We start from the raw sequence: 17,527 nt of genomic DNA on the forward strand, positions 1-17,527 counted from the left end.
CGGATCCCTTCTGTATCCACCAGCATCGGTGATAACACCAATGCTGGTGGATTAACCCCTCATATGCTGCGGTCAGCGCTGATTGCGGCATATGGGAGGTTAGCACTCCCTCTCCTCAGCCATCCGGTCCCTGCTCTGCGGTGGCAAGGACCCGATGGTTGCCATGGCAGCCCCAAGCCATTCCAAGGCCTGGGGGCCTGGCATATAAGGAGGTCTATGAGGCCCAGCCCTCAGGCTGGGTCTCATATGCAAACTATCAGTGTATTATACAGACCCTGTAATGTTGAAGTACCATAGTGGTACAAAAACAAAAAAATATTAAAATGGAAATAAAAATGTTTTTAACAATATAAACATTAAAGTTTCAATAAAAAGGCCCTTTCCTATAAAAAGAGATATATAAAATTGTAAAAAATAGAAAACAACATATTAGGTATCACCACATGCGTAACAACCTGCTCTATACAAATATCACATGATCCACCCTAGTCTGGTCAACATCATGAAAAAATTATAATAAAAACTTTGCTAAAAAAAAGTCATTTTTTGTCACCTTTCATCACAAAAAGTGTAATACCAAGTGATCAAAAAGTAGTATGTACCCTAAAATAGTGCAAATCAAGCCTCACCCCGCGAAAAATGAGCCTCTATATAAAACAATCACCTAAAAAATAAACTATGGCTCTCAGACTATGGAGACACTCAAACATAATTTTTTTTTGTTAAAAAATGCTTCTATTGTGTTAAATGTAAAAAAAAAAAAATATATATATATATATATATATATATATATATATACATATTAGGTATTGCCACATCAATAAAAACCTGCTGTATAAAAATATCATATGAACTAACCCCTCAAAAAAAGGGTGTAAACATTTTTTTTTCACCTTTCATCACAAAAAGTGTAATACCAAGCAATTAAAAAGTCATACACATCCCAAAATCATACCAATCAAGCCGTCATCTCATCCCGCAAAAAATAAGATCCTAACTAAGACAATCGCCCAAATAAAAAAAATAACTATGGCTTTCAGAATATGGAGACACTAAAACACCATTTAATTTTTTGTTTCAAAAATGCTGTTATTGTGTACAACTAAAGAAAAGTATAAATATTGGGTATTGTTGCGTCCGTACGAACCTACTGTATAAAAATATCACATGACCTAACCCCTCAGGTGAAGACCGTAAAAAATAAGTAAAATAAAAAGTGTGTCGAAAAAGCAATTTTTGTCATATGCTGTGAAGATACGAGATGTGCAGCACCTGAAACTATGGATACTGGAAGCCTGTGCTAGCATTTCTCCTGCAGTGTGTGAAGAGTAGGAGAAGAGGGTTGCATTGACAATCCAACACAATGGGCAGCTCATTGAACACATTTTATAAGTGGTCAGAAACTTGTAAATAACTCATGAAAGAATAAAGTTACGTTAAAACCAAGCACACCATTGTTTTTCTTGTGAAATTCCCAATAAGTTTGATGTGTCACATGACCCTCTTCCTATTGAAAAAACAAAAGTTGGATTCAAAATGGCCGCCTTCAAAATGGCCACCATGGTCACCACCCATCTTGAAAAGTTTCCCCCCTCACATATACTAATGTGCCACAAACAGGAAGTTAATATCACCAACCATTCCCATTTTATTAAGGTGTATCCATATAAATGGCCCACCCTGTAGACATATGGGAAATATAAAGTAATAACTATTTTAGGAGGTATTCCGTTTTAAAAGCAGAGAAATTGAAATTTAGAAAATTGCAATTAAAAAAAAAATGGTACATTTTGTATTTTTTTTATAAATAAAAATGAAATATTTTGACTCAAATTTACCACTGTCATGAAGTACAATATGTGAAGAGAAAACAATCTCAGAATGGCTTTGATAAATAAAAGTGTTTTAAAGTTATCACCACATAAAGTGAAAAATATTAGATTTGCAAAAAATGGCAATGTCCTTAAGGTGGAAAATGGCAAGGTCCTTAAGGGGTTAAAACAAATCTCTTTTTTTTCCCCAACTGTCTGCTGCTAGGTCTTAGGCTACTTTCACACTAGCGGCACGGACCTCCGACAGGCTGTTCTGTCGGGTGAACAGCCTGTCGGATCCATCCTGCCGCTAGTGAATGTGTGCCCCCGGACTGCTGCTCCATCCCCATTGACTATAATGGGGGCGGGGCGGGGCGGTGTTCCGGCTGAGGCACGGCAGCGCACGGTGAGAGGCTGCCAGAATAAATGTCGGACATGTCGTAGTTTTATTCTGCCAGCCTCTCGCCGTGCGCTGCCTTGCCTCCTGCGGCACTCTTCCTCCGCCCCCATTATAGTCAATTTGGATGGAACAGCAGTCCGGGGGCACACGGTCACTAGTGGCAGGACGGATCCGACAGGCTGTTCACCCGACGGAACATTCTTCCGGAGGTCCGTGCCACTAGTGTGAAAGTAGCCTTAAACCCAATATCTTCTATCTGTGAGACAGAAACTTTAACCATTAAACCACAGCCTCAACTGTTGCTATCTGGGTGATTTTCTCTGGCTATGTGATCTAGCTATCAAATATAGTGTATCCAAATCTGATTCTGAGTAGTGAAGAGTGAGATATGAAAATCTGGCTAGCTAGTTCATTCAGTGTAACTATTACCCATGTACTATCTGTCCAGTGAAAAATGTTGAAATTGTCTTTATAATTTATTATCAAAGTAGCATGTAGTAATATACTATAAGCACTGGTATGTGTGGAAACAGAAAATGAATGATATCTTATATCATGTTTTACAGTACTGTGCAGGTTTGGTCTACAAATCAATTCATGGTCTCAGTAAAAGAGTAGCATAGAAGTTTATAAACACTTATGGCACAGAAATTGTATCCTTGAAGTGAACCCTTGACCAGAAATAGTTAACAAATGATATGCATAGTTCTGCCCGGCCATTTATACAGCCTTTCTGTTCAGAGGGTAAACATACGAGATAATTGTTAGAGTCTGTGTTAGGACAAGGAAACTGTGACTGGCTGAAGGATCTCAAAGCAACATACTATAACAACATACAATTGTTGTTTACTTGATTAGATATTCAGGCAGTAATATCTAATAGGCTAACACTAAACATACACATATTTAGGTATTGAGTAGTCATATATCAGTTATCACGGAGAGTATTTTGTCTCTGTGAAATAAATTAAGTGGTTAATGAACATGAATGGTGTTGCCCGGCAGAGAATCCTTTAACCGACAAAGTGTCTGGGTCTTAGATTCTTAGGTTGACCGCATCCCCTGGCACATGGGGAAACCTTATTAACCAACTTGAATCCCGCAGATAAGAGACATGTATTCCCCTAGTTTGGGACTTGTCCTAAATTGCAAAATTGTAGCGACATCTCATGCTGATATTTGACTGTGTAGTTTGATGATGTCTTAAAATGAACACTGTACTTGTCATACAAATGTATGTTTGAAATTGTCTTCGGTATATGTGTACATTATGATTCACAGATGAAAGGAAGTACCTGTAGATGTATTTTGTTAACAAGCAATAGAAACTCTTTAACATTGTTCAAGTACATCTTGAATGGGTGCAAAGATTTGTCAAGAAAATAACAATTACTTTACAAAAATTGGTGTATGGGAATCATATTTATCAATGCAAAATATAAAAACATTGCCCTATTATTGAACAAATGAATAGTTGCAATAAAACAGTTATCAATTTCCATTTAAAACTTGCTTCCATTGAGGTAGAAAGGACATACCGCTAATTTCCTAAGGTTACCAAGCATTTCATTTTGATCCTTAAGATCTGTGGTGTGGATGACGTTTACAGCTTCCTCTTTTTCTTTCAACCAAGCATCAAAACGACACTAAAATGTAATACAATATAATACCTTAAATATATAAAGCAGTAAGTGTTTAAATATAATATGTAACAGGTTTACAAAACTTTTTTTTTGTGTGAACAGTGATAACAACTGATAACAACCAATTATCAATTTATTAATGTCTCTCTAGGAGGAATAACATAGTAACAACACAATGTAGAGTTCTAATAAAATATGTTTCAGAATTGTCATTTTGTGAGGAATACACATTCTTATCTTGAATTGTGCATGTGCTGCTGGGCTGATTTACAGCCAGCTGAGGGCACATACTGGACCAGATTTTAAATGCTGGTCCGGGTTTTGGCAGCACCTGGCTATCGTTAAATAGGCAGCTGTGCTCAGAAGCCAGGTCTCTGTGTTAGGATCTGGGAGCCTGGTGTCTGGATGAAGGCTTGCTACCTGTTTGGAGTGAAAACAGGTTAGTGCTGCTGTCAGCAAAGACTCTTTGAGGCAGAATTGCCGCATGGTGTGAATTACCACCAACACCGCAAGGTGACTTTTTGTTTGAATATGACTGCTTCTTTTGTCACTTGCCTAAAGTGTGAATAAAACACTGAACTGTTTGATCCAAAGAACTTGTTGTTGCCTCCATACTGTGTCCGCTAATCCTGTCTACCAAAGCAAGTCTCTATAGTACATAGAACCTAAAGATGGACCTTGTTCCAAAATATCAACAATCTAAAATACTAAAAACACAAGGTTTAATTTTGTTTAATTGCTCCGTCATAATATTGTGGAACACGGTGTCTGGTAAAGTACTGAAAGTGGTGTATATCTCAACCAGAATCCTTAGATGGGTGAGGTAAAAGAATCCAGGATATCTGAGTTGCTTCAGTAAAGTGGGCTGGATTTTTATGGAATGGCAATTAGGTGTTGGTAGTGGGACTTTCTCTCCCCATTCTCTCCTCTCATTACTGGGCGATAAATAAATAAAGGACTGAGAGCCTCAATCAGGGTTAGTGCCTGAAAGCTACATGACCAGCTGGGTGGGTAAACTCTAATCTCCATTGTTTGCTGAGTGTTTTGATTCTAACTATAGTTGACATAAAATGAAACCTCTTTAATAAAGCCTCTTTAAACTGCTATAGTTGTGTCCTCAAATAGAGCAATCAGTGGCATACTCAGCCATGCATGAGTATCCACCTCTCCATTCACTGCAATGGGACTGACATAAATGGGAAGAAGGCCTTGATTTATTGGATAATAAAACCAATTTTGTTTACTGATAACATTCTGATTAGTCAAAAAATAATTGTAATTTTTATTGGGGGGGGGGGGGATTCTGAGTTTTTCTATGGGCGCACATGATTTCTATGTACATCCCTGAGTGTAATAAATATATAAGAAAATCTGTCTACTTTTGATGGGGTGCTCAAGGAACTGAGAGGTTTAACTTTACAGATGTAGCTAGCATTAGAGTAAAACCTGATATGTTATCCCAATAGCTTATCTCACTAACTTAGTTTAATTATGTGCAAATCTTCTAAAGCTTAAAGGTGGTGTTTAGTTAGGCCTTGTTCACACATCAGTTTTTTTTATCAGTTATTTCCATCTGCTTTTGTGAGCCAAAACCAGGAGTGGAAGCTACACAGAGATAAGGTATATTGAAAAGATCTACAACTGTTCTGTGTTTTTAACACACCTGGTTTTGGCTCCCAATCACTGATGGAAATAACTGATGAAAAAACTGACAGTTGAACAAGGCGTTACACTGCTGGAATGGCGCACTATCCCACTGATTTTGGTGCTGGCTATATCTGTAGATAGAGAAGACAAACACAAACTGGCTAATCTAGTTGTCTTAATTTACTCTGAGTATATATTCTGCAATTACACACCTGTTCTTCAGCAAACTGTTGCCATTTTAGAAGAACTTCTTGTAAAAGTATCCATCTGTCCTCTGTCCATCTGCAAATGGCAGCCCAGCGATCTCCCAATTGCTGAAAATAAGATATTACAAAAAAATATATTACGTATGATATTCAAGACTCCAATATATAACTCAACCCAATATATCACGTAGGAACTCCTATAAATATACTAAACACCACACAAAATAATCAACAAGAAACTTTATTGATGAACAGACATCAAGGACACCTTGATAAAGCGCGATAGCGAAACGGACGTTAGGCCGTTCCTTTGAACCCGGGTATGTACTATATATGTATACCATAGCTCTCAGCCATATTTGTTGGACTCTCGGCTCCTTTGGATGCACTGCAGACGTTTCTAGTGACATGTAGGTTATGGATGCCTGTTGGTACCGTTTTACTTTCAATACTACGGGCATGTGGCATTATACCACTAAGGCTGTTGAGCTGGTTTATTGATTTGTACTTAGTCTGTGGTTCAAGGGATCTTTTCCTTACATCCTTACACTTCTCAATATATGTTTTTTTTTTTTATTATTTATGCAATTGTCTTGATGTCTGTTCATCAATAAAGTTTATTGTTGATTATTTTGTATGGTGTTTAGTATATTTATAGGAGTTCATGATATTAAAGACGGCAAATTATTTCCTAGAGCTAAGACAAAGAAATATAAAAATCTACTCCTACCTTTTACTCTACATTGTGAAATTTCGGAATGTTTGTAATTGACATCTAGCCATAAATAGCAAGTGATTCATAGTTCCAACCATGAAAATGTCATCTACTACTGCATGGATGCTATGCATTCATGCTAAGTCATAGATGACTGAAATGGTTATGTGCATGGGTAAATGAAACCAGCGAAACAATGCCAGAACAGGTCAGAAGCACAGAGGGTAAGAAATGATAAGCTCCGAGTCCTCTCTACAAATGCTCGCAGTTTAGGTAAAAAAATCAATGAACTTGGGTTAATAATGGCATCTGAGAATGTAGATTTAGTGGCTGTTACGGAGACATGGTTTAATGAAAGAAATGACTGGGACATAACCATACCAGGGTACTCTTTATACAGAAGAGACAGAGAAGGCAAGAAAGGAGGAGGAGTGGCCCAGTATGTGAAAGATAGCATTAAATCTAACCTAATACAAGTTGGTGAGGCCAACATAGAGTCAGTTTGGGTTACGTTGCAGTTTGCTAATCATGCAGTAACTCGTGTAGGTGTGATATATAGACCACCTGATCAAGTTAAAGAACTAGATGATCTACTAGTTGAAGAAATAGCTAAAATGACAATGAAAGGAGAAGTTATCATTATGGGAGATTTCAATCTTCCAGATATAAACTGGAAAACCAAAATAGCAAGTTCTACCAGGAGTACAGATATTCTAAATTCCCTACTGGGGTTATCCCTACAACAAATGGTTGAGGAGCCAACCCGGAGGGAGGCCATTTTGGATTTGATATTCACAAATGGGGATTCGGTATATGATGTCATTGTAGGCGAAACCTTGGGATCTAGTGATCACCAGTCAGTGTGGTTTAATATAAGAACTGTGAAAGAGTCCCACCACACAAAAACAAAAGTTTTAGATTTTAGAAAAACAGACTTTTCAAAAATGAAATTAGTCATAAATGAGTCCTTATCAGACTGGAACGGATTACATGGAGTCCAGGAGAAATGGGACTACTTAAAAGGTGCATTATTGAAGGCAACAGAAAATTGCATTAGACTTGTCAGTAAAAGCAAAAAAAGGAAGAGACCACTGTGGTACTCAGCAGAAGTGGCCCAAATCATTAAAAATAAAAAGCTAGCATTTTGTAATTATAAAAAAAACCAGAGCAATGAAGATAAGGAAATCTACAAGATTAGGCAGAAAGAGGCCAAGCAAGTTATAAGAACTTCTAAAGCTCAGGCAGAAGAAAAACTAGCTCAGTCTATGAAAAAAGGGGATAAGACATTCTTCAGATATATAAATGAAAAAAGGAAATTAAAACAAGGAATAACTAAATTAAAAATAAAGGACGGAAGGTATGTAGAAGAGAATAAAGGGCTAGCCGACTGCCTTAATGAATACTTCTGTTCAGTTTTTACAAAAGAAAAAGAAGGAGAAGGACCTCCACTAGAAAGGATGACTATTAAATCGTTTGATGCATGTGTCTTTACAGAGGAAGATGTTCTAAGTTTGCTGTCTAAAGTGAAGACAAATAAGTCACAGGGGCCTGATGAGATACACCCAAAATTATTAAAAGAGCTTAGTGGTGAGCTGGCAAAACCGTTAACAGATTTATTTAACCAATCATTAGTAACAGGAGTCGTCCCGGAAGATTGGAAATTGGCAAATGTCGTGCCCATTCACAAGAAAGGTAGTAAGGAGGAATCGAGCAACTATAGACCAGTGAGTCTGACATCAATAGTAGGCAAATTAATGGAAACCCTATTAAAGGATAGGATTGTGGAACATCTAAAATCCCATGGATTGCAAGATGAAAAACAGCATGGGTTTACTTCAGGGAGATCATGTCAAACAAATCTTATAGATTTTTTTGACTGGGTGACTAAAATAATAGACGGTGGAGGTGCAGTAGACATCGCATATCTAGATTTTAGTAAGGCTTTTGACACTGTCCCACATAGAAGACTTATCAATAAACTGCAGTCATTGAGCATGGACTCCCATATTGTTGAGTGGATTAGGCAGTGGCTGAGTGACAGACAACAGAGGGTTGTAGTCAATGGAGAACATTCAAAACAAGGTCATGTTACCAGTGGGATTCCACAGGGATCTGTACTGGGACCAATTTTGTTTAATATCTTCATAAGTGATATTGCAAAAGGCCTCGATGGTAAGGTTTGTCTTTTTGCTGATGACACAAAGATATGTAACAGGGTTGATGTTCCTGGAGGGAAACGCCAAATGGAAAAGGATTTAGGAAAACTAGAAGAATGGTCAGAACTCTGGCAACTGAAATTTAATGTGGATAAGTGCAAGATAATGCACCTGGGGCGTAAAAACCCAAGGGCAGAATATAGAATATTTGACACAGTCCTGACCTCAGTATCTGAGGAAAGGGATTTAGGAGTAATTATTTCAGAAGACTTAAAGGTGGGAAGACAATGTAATAAAGCAGCACGAAATGCAAGCAGAATGCTTGGATGTATAGGGAGAGGTATAAGCAGTAGAAAGAGTGAAGTGCTTATGCAGCTGTACAGAACACTGGTGAGACCTCACTTGGAGTATTGTGCGCAGTACTGGAGGCCATATCTCCAGAAGGATATAGATACTCTAGAGAGAGTTCAGAGAAGAGCTACTAAACTAGTACATGGATTGCAGGATAAAACTTACCAGGAAAGGTTAAAAGACCTTAATATGTATAGCTTGGAAGAAAGAAGAGACCGAGGGGATATGATAGAAACTTTTAAATACATAAAGGGAATCAACTCGGTAAAGGAGGAGAGCATATTTAAAAGAAGAAAAACTACCACAAGAGGACACAGTTTTAAATTAGAGGGGCAAAGGTTTAAAAGTAATATAAGGAAGTATTACTTTACTGAGAGAGTAGTGGATGCATGGAATAGCCTTCCTGCAGAAGTGGTAGCGGCAAATACAGTGAAGGAGTTTAAGCATGCATGGGATAGGCATAAGGCTATCCTTCATATAAGATAGGGCCAGGGACTATTCGTAGGATTCAGATATATTGGGCAGACTAGATGGGCCAAATGGTTCTTATCTGCCGACACATTCTATGTTTCTATGTTTCTATGTAAACCAGATGCACAAGGATTGAGGCATGAAGATTTGAAATGGGTTATAGCAGTGTTAAAACTGTTACAGGTGACAAGCAACATGACCAACAATGAAAACATGCTAATGAGAAGCACAGTAGGCAACACAGTGACTGGGTGGTTAGCACTGGTGCCTTGCAAATGCTAGGGTCCTAGGTTTTAATCCAACCAAGGACAATATGTGCACAAAGTTTGTATGTTTTGCTTGTGTTTTCATGGGTTTCTTCCCAAATCTGTAAAGATCTGTGGAATATGTCAGTGCTATATAATTAAGTCAAATACAGACAAAAGCCATTCAAAACCAATTGAAGGTGTTTGCTTAGATTAGATAACACAACTCAGAAATCAGCAGTGTTAACTCTACTCCATCCGTAGATTATAAAAATAGTGTGGATTAATTATAACAGAGAAAAAAAACTTGTTCATACACAATGTCTTAGTAAAGCAACCTTATTGAACACAGCACTTATATTCTTTTGCTTTAGTATAATACAGTTTGAAATGTTATAAAGTAAATATACACATGTTGCATATAATATTTCGAACCTATGGAAAACACATACTTTATTACAACGACAGGATACTACACATTCTTTGTTTAGTTTAACTAAAGGTTCCTTAACACAACACAAATTAGCATGCAGAAGAAAACACCTAAATATGCACTGTTTTTGATGGTTTTGGTGTGTTTTCATACAGTTTTGTTTTTGCAGAATTTCTGTTTATGTTAACAAACTCTTTGAAGTCTATGGGGAAAAACCCTCTACAGAAGGTGCATAATCGCCCAAACAATGATATCCTGCAGATTTTAAAATCCACACCGCAGGTAAATTTCTGCGTGGAGGAAAAAAGCTAAGTATACATGAGACTAGTCAAATCCTATTCACTTTGATGGTACTGTATTGCAATCCTGCTTTTCTGCTCGGAAATCCACATGGAAAAAACACACATAATCCACGTCAAGTGCAGTTACCTTTAGGAGTTGCATTGCAATGAAGTAAAACATGACCTTTTTTTGCTACATTTGGTTCTGCAACTATTTAATTGAACATAATTCAAGTGCAATAGCAGATACAGCCTATAGACAATTGTGGCACTGTTTGTGGAAATTTTCAAAATATTATATCCAGAAAAGGTCTAGAGATCAATATCATTCTACAAAGAAACATTACTTATAGGTAACTACATTATAAAATAAAATCTATGCCTAGAATTACTTTTCTATAATACATTTTCTCAGGTTGAGAATGTGCTTTATTATTCCTTATGTAAAAATGTCTGACATGCTGTCATTTATTGCCATGAAAAGCAGGTTTATTTCCAGTCATCTTCTAACATTTCCATTTTAGTTAAGCATAGCAAAGTAGTGTAATATTGAAACAACATAGCATAATAACAGTAAAAGTTTGCAATAAGAAGTTTGCACTTTATGTTGAAAAATGCTCCAGGGTAAATTAAGCTCTTGTTTTATCTGCTACTGAGTAGAATACTAGGCATTTGGGATCACCCACACATTTATAATCACACAAGATTATTAAAATGTGTACACTATACAGGACCACAGAGCAGGCTTCCCATGGTGAGTTTATTAAAGAAACTGAACAAACAAATGAAATATCATTTCATGATCTCCTGAAATGATGGGCTATTAATAGCCATGCCTAATAAAGTTCCATTCAACTTTGATTATTTTGTTTGATGGTAGATAGCACTTAGTTTTCCTTTTTTAAATAGAAACAGTGCCTATACATAAAAGGGAATACAAAGGGCTTATAGCTTATGTTGTTCTATAAGCTTCTGAAACAAACATATCTTTTATATACATATAAAGAGAAAACATTACTCCAAATATCATCCATTTAAGGCATCTTTCACACGACCTTATGGCTTTTTTAGTATTTCGCGGTCCGTTTTTCACAGATCCGTTGTTCTGTTTTTTTATTTCCGTTGTGTTTCCGTTTCCATTCCGTTTTTCTGTTCCGTTTTTCCATATGACATATACAGTATACAGTAATTACATTGAAAAAAATTGAGCTGGGCATAACATTTTCAATGGATGGTTCCTCAAAAAAGGAACTGATACGGAAGACATACGGAGTACATTCCATATGTGTTCCTTTTTTTCTGCAGACCCATTGACCTGTATGCAGACACAGAATGGGATTTGCGTGCAATAATAGGACATGTTCTATCCTTCAATGGAACGAAAAAACGGAAATACGGAAATGGAATGCATACGGAGTACATTCAGTTTTTTTGCGGAACCATTGAAATGAATGGATCTATATATGGACCGTATAAAGAACGCAAAAAAACGGCCCACAAACGGAAAAAAAAGATGGTCGTGTGAAAGAGGCCTTAATGAGGACCAATTGAGGGCATTAAAGCTTAGACTAAGCTGGAAGATTTGCTGGAAAGAATAAAACTCCTAAACAATGTTAAAGATTTATAATTAATGTAATTAACAATGATAAGCGGCAGGGGCAATATTCGAATTTGCGATATTTCGCGAATATTTGGGCGAATATTCATCATATATTCGTGAATTTGAGAATTGGTGATCTCCAGTGATTATTTTCTTGATTTCAAAAATCTGCAATTGAACACTACTCCTAAAGTCAAAGATATTGCAGCCTTCTCATTGGCCCATAAGCAAGAAGCAGTGAGGGATCATGGGTACTGATGAAAAAAAATCTAGAATATTTGCGATTATGAAAATATAGCACTATCTTCTAGATATTAGCAAATTCTCGAAGTGCCAATATTTGCGATAAAAATTTGCGATTAGAATATTCACGATCAACAATAGTAATTCATTGGGGTCCATCGTGAGCTGGTGGTGACCTAAAATGATGGTTCTGGCTATAGTATGTGGCAAACCGCAATGAGAAGGAGGAGGAAGCAATATGGATGCCCTTGTTAAATACATAGACTTTTTATTATTATTATTATTATTATTATTATGTTATTATTATTATTTTATTATTATTTTATTTGTCTATTTCCACATTTAGAGGTACTTTGAATTTTTCTACTTTGCTTATTTCAGTACTTTAATAATTAAAAAGAAAATTTATTATAAAAAATGTAAAATGTAAAGTTGAGGAATATTATTTATTTACTTCAAAGGAATGTGGTGGGATAGTTATGCTAAACCTAGCATTTACACTGCTATTTTATGTGTTTTTTTGTTTGTTTTTTTTTACCATAACTGGCAAAAATATGCCTTATTTGTGAAAATTCTTCAAAATGGGTTCAAACATAATAATTACCAGACTGGTTGTTGGAATATTTTTTATTTTTTATTTTAGCTTTAGTATTGTTAAAAATGAGAACTGGAGTGTGATTGCTTTCTATAGGCTTCTATTGCAACAGTTTTGTAGGCATGTCCTAGAATATAGTTTTCAAAATTTCCAAAGGACTGTGGCCAAGTCTATTCTGTGAGAAACTCAATGGACCCCTTATATAAAGCTGGCTCAATGACCTTGATGCACAAAGTATCCAATAAAATTTGCAGAAGGTGTGCATGTGAACACGATACAAGGATCTGCCAAGAATTGACTTTTGGATTCTTTTCATATCCTAGCTATGTCTCTATCCGCATAATCTTCTGAGATATAAGACTGTTTTCAATAAATTTATACTTTTGTAAGAGTAAGGCAATGGTCAGATTTCTGCATGCAGTTTTGGAAGTCATATCTGTCCTTTATACTTTCTCTGTGTTTATAATCCACTTCTGATTTTAGCTTCCAAAACTACATCAAGAAACCTGACTGTAAGGTCGTTGTATTCCTAAGTATTTGTATAAAAAATAATAATAAGTTATCCCGAGCGCACACAATCGTTTGATAATTTTTGCAACTTATTTTGCAGCTTTATTTTGTTGCCTGGGGCAGGTTCAGAAATCAGCAAAACATTTCATTATTATAAGAAAACATTAGATTTGCATCAATATTAGATCAGTCATCTTGGGTGAACTGCTGCCTTGCTCTGTTTATAGCATTTCAGAGATATACATTTGAGCTGTTTCAGGGACATAGGAAACTGGTGCCAATAGAGAATTCAATGTCTTCTACAGGGACATTTTCTATACATGTTCTGTGACCTATATGGAATTCACAGCTGTGACCATCACCTCTTGTGAATGGTGTGTGAATGGTGTGATCCTGTAATACCTGTGTTACACTATATAATAGAGCTATTACCCTTACTGAGAGATTTTTAAATACAAAGAGGTTTTCCCATTCTTAGGATCTTAGGATATATAATCAATATAAGATTGGTGGCAGTTCGAAACACCCAGGCAGATCAACCCACCCCATGGAAGTTTATTTTAAGAAAATAATAAAGACATTAGGGTACCTTCACTAACCCTGTCACACTTTGATGTGGCAGTCTCACTGTGCGGTTCACTGTGGCAGTTGTGGCCATGTAGGCTGGCTGCATGCTCTTTCATGTACTGGCTGCAGGCTGTGTATGTTGACTGGTTGGGGCTGCGTGCTGACTGTGGTGTTGTGTGTGAACTGTTGCCTGTGTTTGTGCCCCCCCCCCCCCACACACACAATTATATCTCTCTGGCTCCTGTCACCGATGCTGTGTAGGCTGGCTGCATACACTTTGTGTACTGGCTTTGGGTGTTCCCATTTATGCTCGTTCTTTGATGCATGCTGGCTATGGCATAGTGGTTAACAGGTTCTGAGTATGGATGCTTTTCTGTTTGTATCAAAGTGTGGTTCTGTCACTTCTTGTTGCTGTGTAGGCTCACTGCCTATAACCTCGTACTGTCTACAATTAGACTGTGTATGCTGGTTGTCACTTGGGCGTGCTGGCTGCAGCTTTCTGTGACTGATGTGAACTGACACTTGTGATTGTGTGTTCTGTGCTTCTGGTACTCCTGGTTCTGGTGGGGTTAACATTCTCTGTTCTGTTCCGGGGTGTGGCTTATCAGGTGCTCTCATTATTTCAGCTATTTCTATCTGTGAGCTTTGGGGCTTTTGGTCAGTCTATCTTGTGACTAGCTGCGTGTAGCACCTTGCTGCTCACCTAGGAGGTCAGTCTATCTTGTGCCTTGCTGGGTGTAGCTCCTTCCTGCTTACCCAGGGGGTTTTGCCATCTGCCCTTCTATGTGGTGTTGGCTGGTATAGTGATGTTGCTGTTGATGTTATTGCCTTGTCTGATCTTCTGTACCTGTACTGTACTGGTGTTGTTGTATCCTTGTCCATGCCTTGTCTGATCTTCTAAACCTGTTCTGTGTCTTGATCCACTCTGTTCCATATTTAGCCTAGCAGTGCTCTAACTGTGTCTGACAGCTTGGCAGTGCTCAACTGCTTCTGATCCTTGTATGGTCCTTGTCCAGCCTGGTAGTGTCTACTGCTTCTGTTCCTGTCCTATGTATGTCCTGCCTTTGTGAGAGGGCTCATGGGTTCTCTGGAGGAAGGATCTCCAGTCTGTGTGCAGCTCTGCATGAGACCAACATGCTTTTGTTCTGCATGGGGTCCAGACATCTGCTTGTGTACTGGTTCCCATTTGTAATCTTATCCATGTCATGAGTTTGGTTGGGTTCCAGTCCTGTTCCGCTGGTGCTTGAACTAGTGTGGTTCTCTGCAGGTAGCAACCAGGTGTACCGGGACCATCCTGGAGGTGCAACCAGTGGGCCCTTGGCCAAGTTTCTCCCCAACACCAGGGGCTCTGTGACGAATGGGGTTCACTGGCTCTTCGCCCTCTAGGTTTTGCCTCTGGTCTGCCTGTGTAGCTGGTTCTGTGGTACTTCTACCACTATTGCCTAACCTGCATATTATTACTGTCATGTTCATTTATTACATGTAATAAGTACTCTGTTGGTCCTTGACAGTTTTTCCCCTGCCCTGTTTGCGATATGTTCCGAAGGTCTGCTCAGGGCCCCTGGTATGTGACAGGCAGTTGGAAAATGCATAAAATGTATCACATTTTAATTGATTTGTTGCATCTTGCTAGGAGTTATACACCATTCCCTTCACTAGCTCAAGGTGACTTTGCACCATTTTAAGCTTCATAAAAATGGAGAATGTCATTAATAAATTTGGACTTTTTATGGTTCTTCAAAGGTACATTATTTTGTAGTCACTTTTGAAAAGTGTCCAGCAGAGCTCATACAGTGACATGCAGCATTTTCACAGGTTTTTTGGCAAAGCCAAAATTCTGGCATACTGGCCTTAGTAAATCTGCCTTATTATCTTCTATATACTTACACTAATTCATTTTTTGAAACTGGACTTAAATTCATGGTATTTTACCTTTAATAATTAACTAGAATGAAGAGTTGAGATCAAAATTATATCCTCAGAAAAGCCTATTAGTCCTATATAATAAATCTGATAAGTCAAGGTCAGCATTTTTGTAAGTAATGTGGCAAGAAAGCATATGATTGAAAGGCGATCAGTAAAGTCATGATGGATTTCATTCAATATTTTTTTAAATGGCTCTCTGCTGAAAATGTTCATAATTATTCTACGCTGATGGCAGCTACACACCTGCTGTCTTCTATTTTTAGGATTATTTTAGGTGATACATCATCTTATGCCAAATGAAAAACGAAAGGTCACGGGAAATCTGAGATACCATTGTTGCTTGTATTAAAAATGAGAGAAATTAAAGAAACTTGTCATTAGCATACTTAAGAAAGAAAGTTTTGTAGTCTAAAATACCGACTGACCTTATTTCCGTGAGATAATTAATTGCTACAAATGACTGTATGCTTTTTTCATATGAGATAATGAAAACCTACAAATGGTAGTACATAGGTAAAATATAGAACAGCTTAAAATGAAGAACACATTGGGACAGTCATTTATACTGGTGTACAATCAAGAGAGGGACAGTGATTGAGAAATATAATTTACCAAGCCACTGTTCTCCATCATTTTTCAGCACAAAAAAAGTGCAGCATTCATCTATCCATCTATGAAAACAATACAAATACTCATTATGCATCTATATTTATTGCCCTCTATTTTATATCTTCATGATTCTGTATATGCACACAGACATTTTTTATACAAATTTATGTGCTTATCTATAAGGGGGGAAAAAGTACTTTGCATGCTGTGTTAGATATTGCATGGATTGGGCACTGACATTCTGTAACATGTCACCAGGAGGTAGAAAAATTGAATAAAAGTATGTGGTTATGTGAAAAACCTCTGTATGGATAGCATTTTTATAATCCTAAATGGTCCTAGTACAATACTTCTTTTTCATATGGAACTCAATCTGAGCAAATGTTACAAATATTCTACTAGTACTCAGCTCCAAAACAAATTATATGGGAAAATCAGTACTATGCAGACCTGCAGTTTCCACATTTATACAGAATGTTGTATGGTACTACTATATATGTATATTTAATAAGGATAAACAAACTTTTTGAAATACGTTTTGCATCCGATTTGTTGATTTTTTTTGATTTTTTTTATTCATGTCTGAATCGATTCTGCATGAATCACATATGCTCCTATTGGTTTGCAAATTTGTATATAACACTATGAGGTGTCCCAGGACTGAATTAAAAAAAATAATAATCTGTTTATGTCTTATTTACAAATCTTTGCTCGTTCTTTTCCTCCCACCTCCCTTTAAGCTTTTTAATGCAGTTGTCACGGGGGAACAAGTAAACCCTAAATTAACCCGCACCTCTGTCCCTGCCTACTTGCAAGATAGCCACTGCTTATTTTAATCCTGCAGATTTTGCACATGGCATTGCTTTCATCTTCTGGATCTGTGTAGGAAAGTTGCCAGATGGGAGAGACTCGCACAGAGCTGGCGGCAGCCAAGCTTGGCTTAGGTTTGGCACATCTTGAGCCTGTGCCCATAGTATCAGTTCCCAAGCTGACTATAACAGAAACAGATCTAACCAACCAGGCAGGGTGTTCAGACAGTTCCCTTAGGTTCTCCAGATCCGGTTGTTAAAATTACAGCGGCAGCTGGAGATGAGCGCTTCCATTCCATAGTTTAACTC

At 37.4% G+C, this 17,527-nt stretch overlaps 1 protein-coding gene across 6 annotated transcripts in view; it reads right to left on the minus strand.

Moving 5' to 3' along the window:
• DMD (dystrophin) overlaps window positions 1–17,527 on the minus strand; it is a 3,186,583-nt gene that overhangs the window by 2,102,428 nt on the left and 1,066,628 nt on the right. For all 6 annotated transcript variants that reach the window (XM_044284724.1, XM_044284721.1, XM_044284723.1 and 3 more), the window contains 2 exons: window positions 5,714–5,815; window positions 3,750–3,857 (listed from right to left, as the gene is read on the minus strand). In XM_044284724.1, coding sequence (XP_044140659.1) covers window positions 3,750–3,857; window positions 5,714–5,815 — 210 coding nt within the window. The remainder of the gene's footprint in view (window positions 1–3,749; window positions 3,858–5,713; window positions 5,816–17,527) is intronic.

Source organism: Bufo gargarizans, chromosome 3, assembly GCF_014858855.1.
Source record: "Bufo gargarizans isolate SCDJY-AF-19 chromosome 3, ASM1485885v1, whole genome shotgun sequence".
In the NCBI taxonomy this organism is placed as follows: Eukaryota; Metazoa; Chordata; class Amphibia; order Anura; family Bufonidae; genus Bufo; species Bufo gargarizans.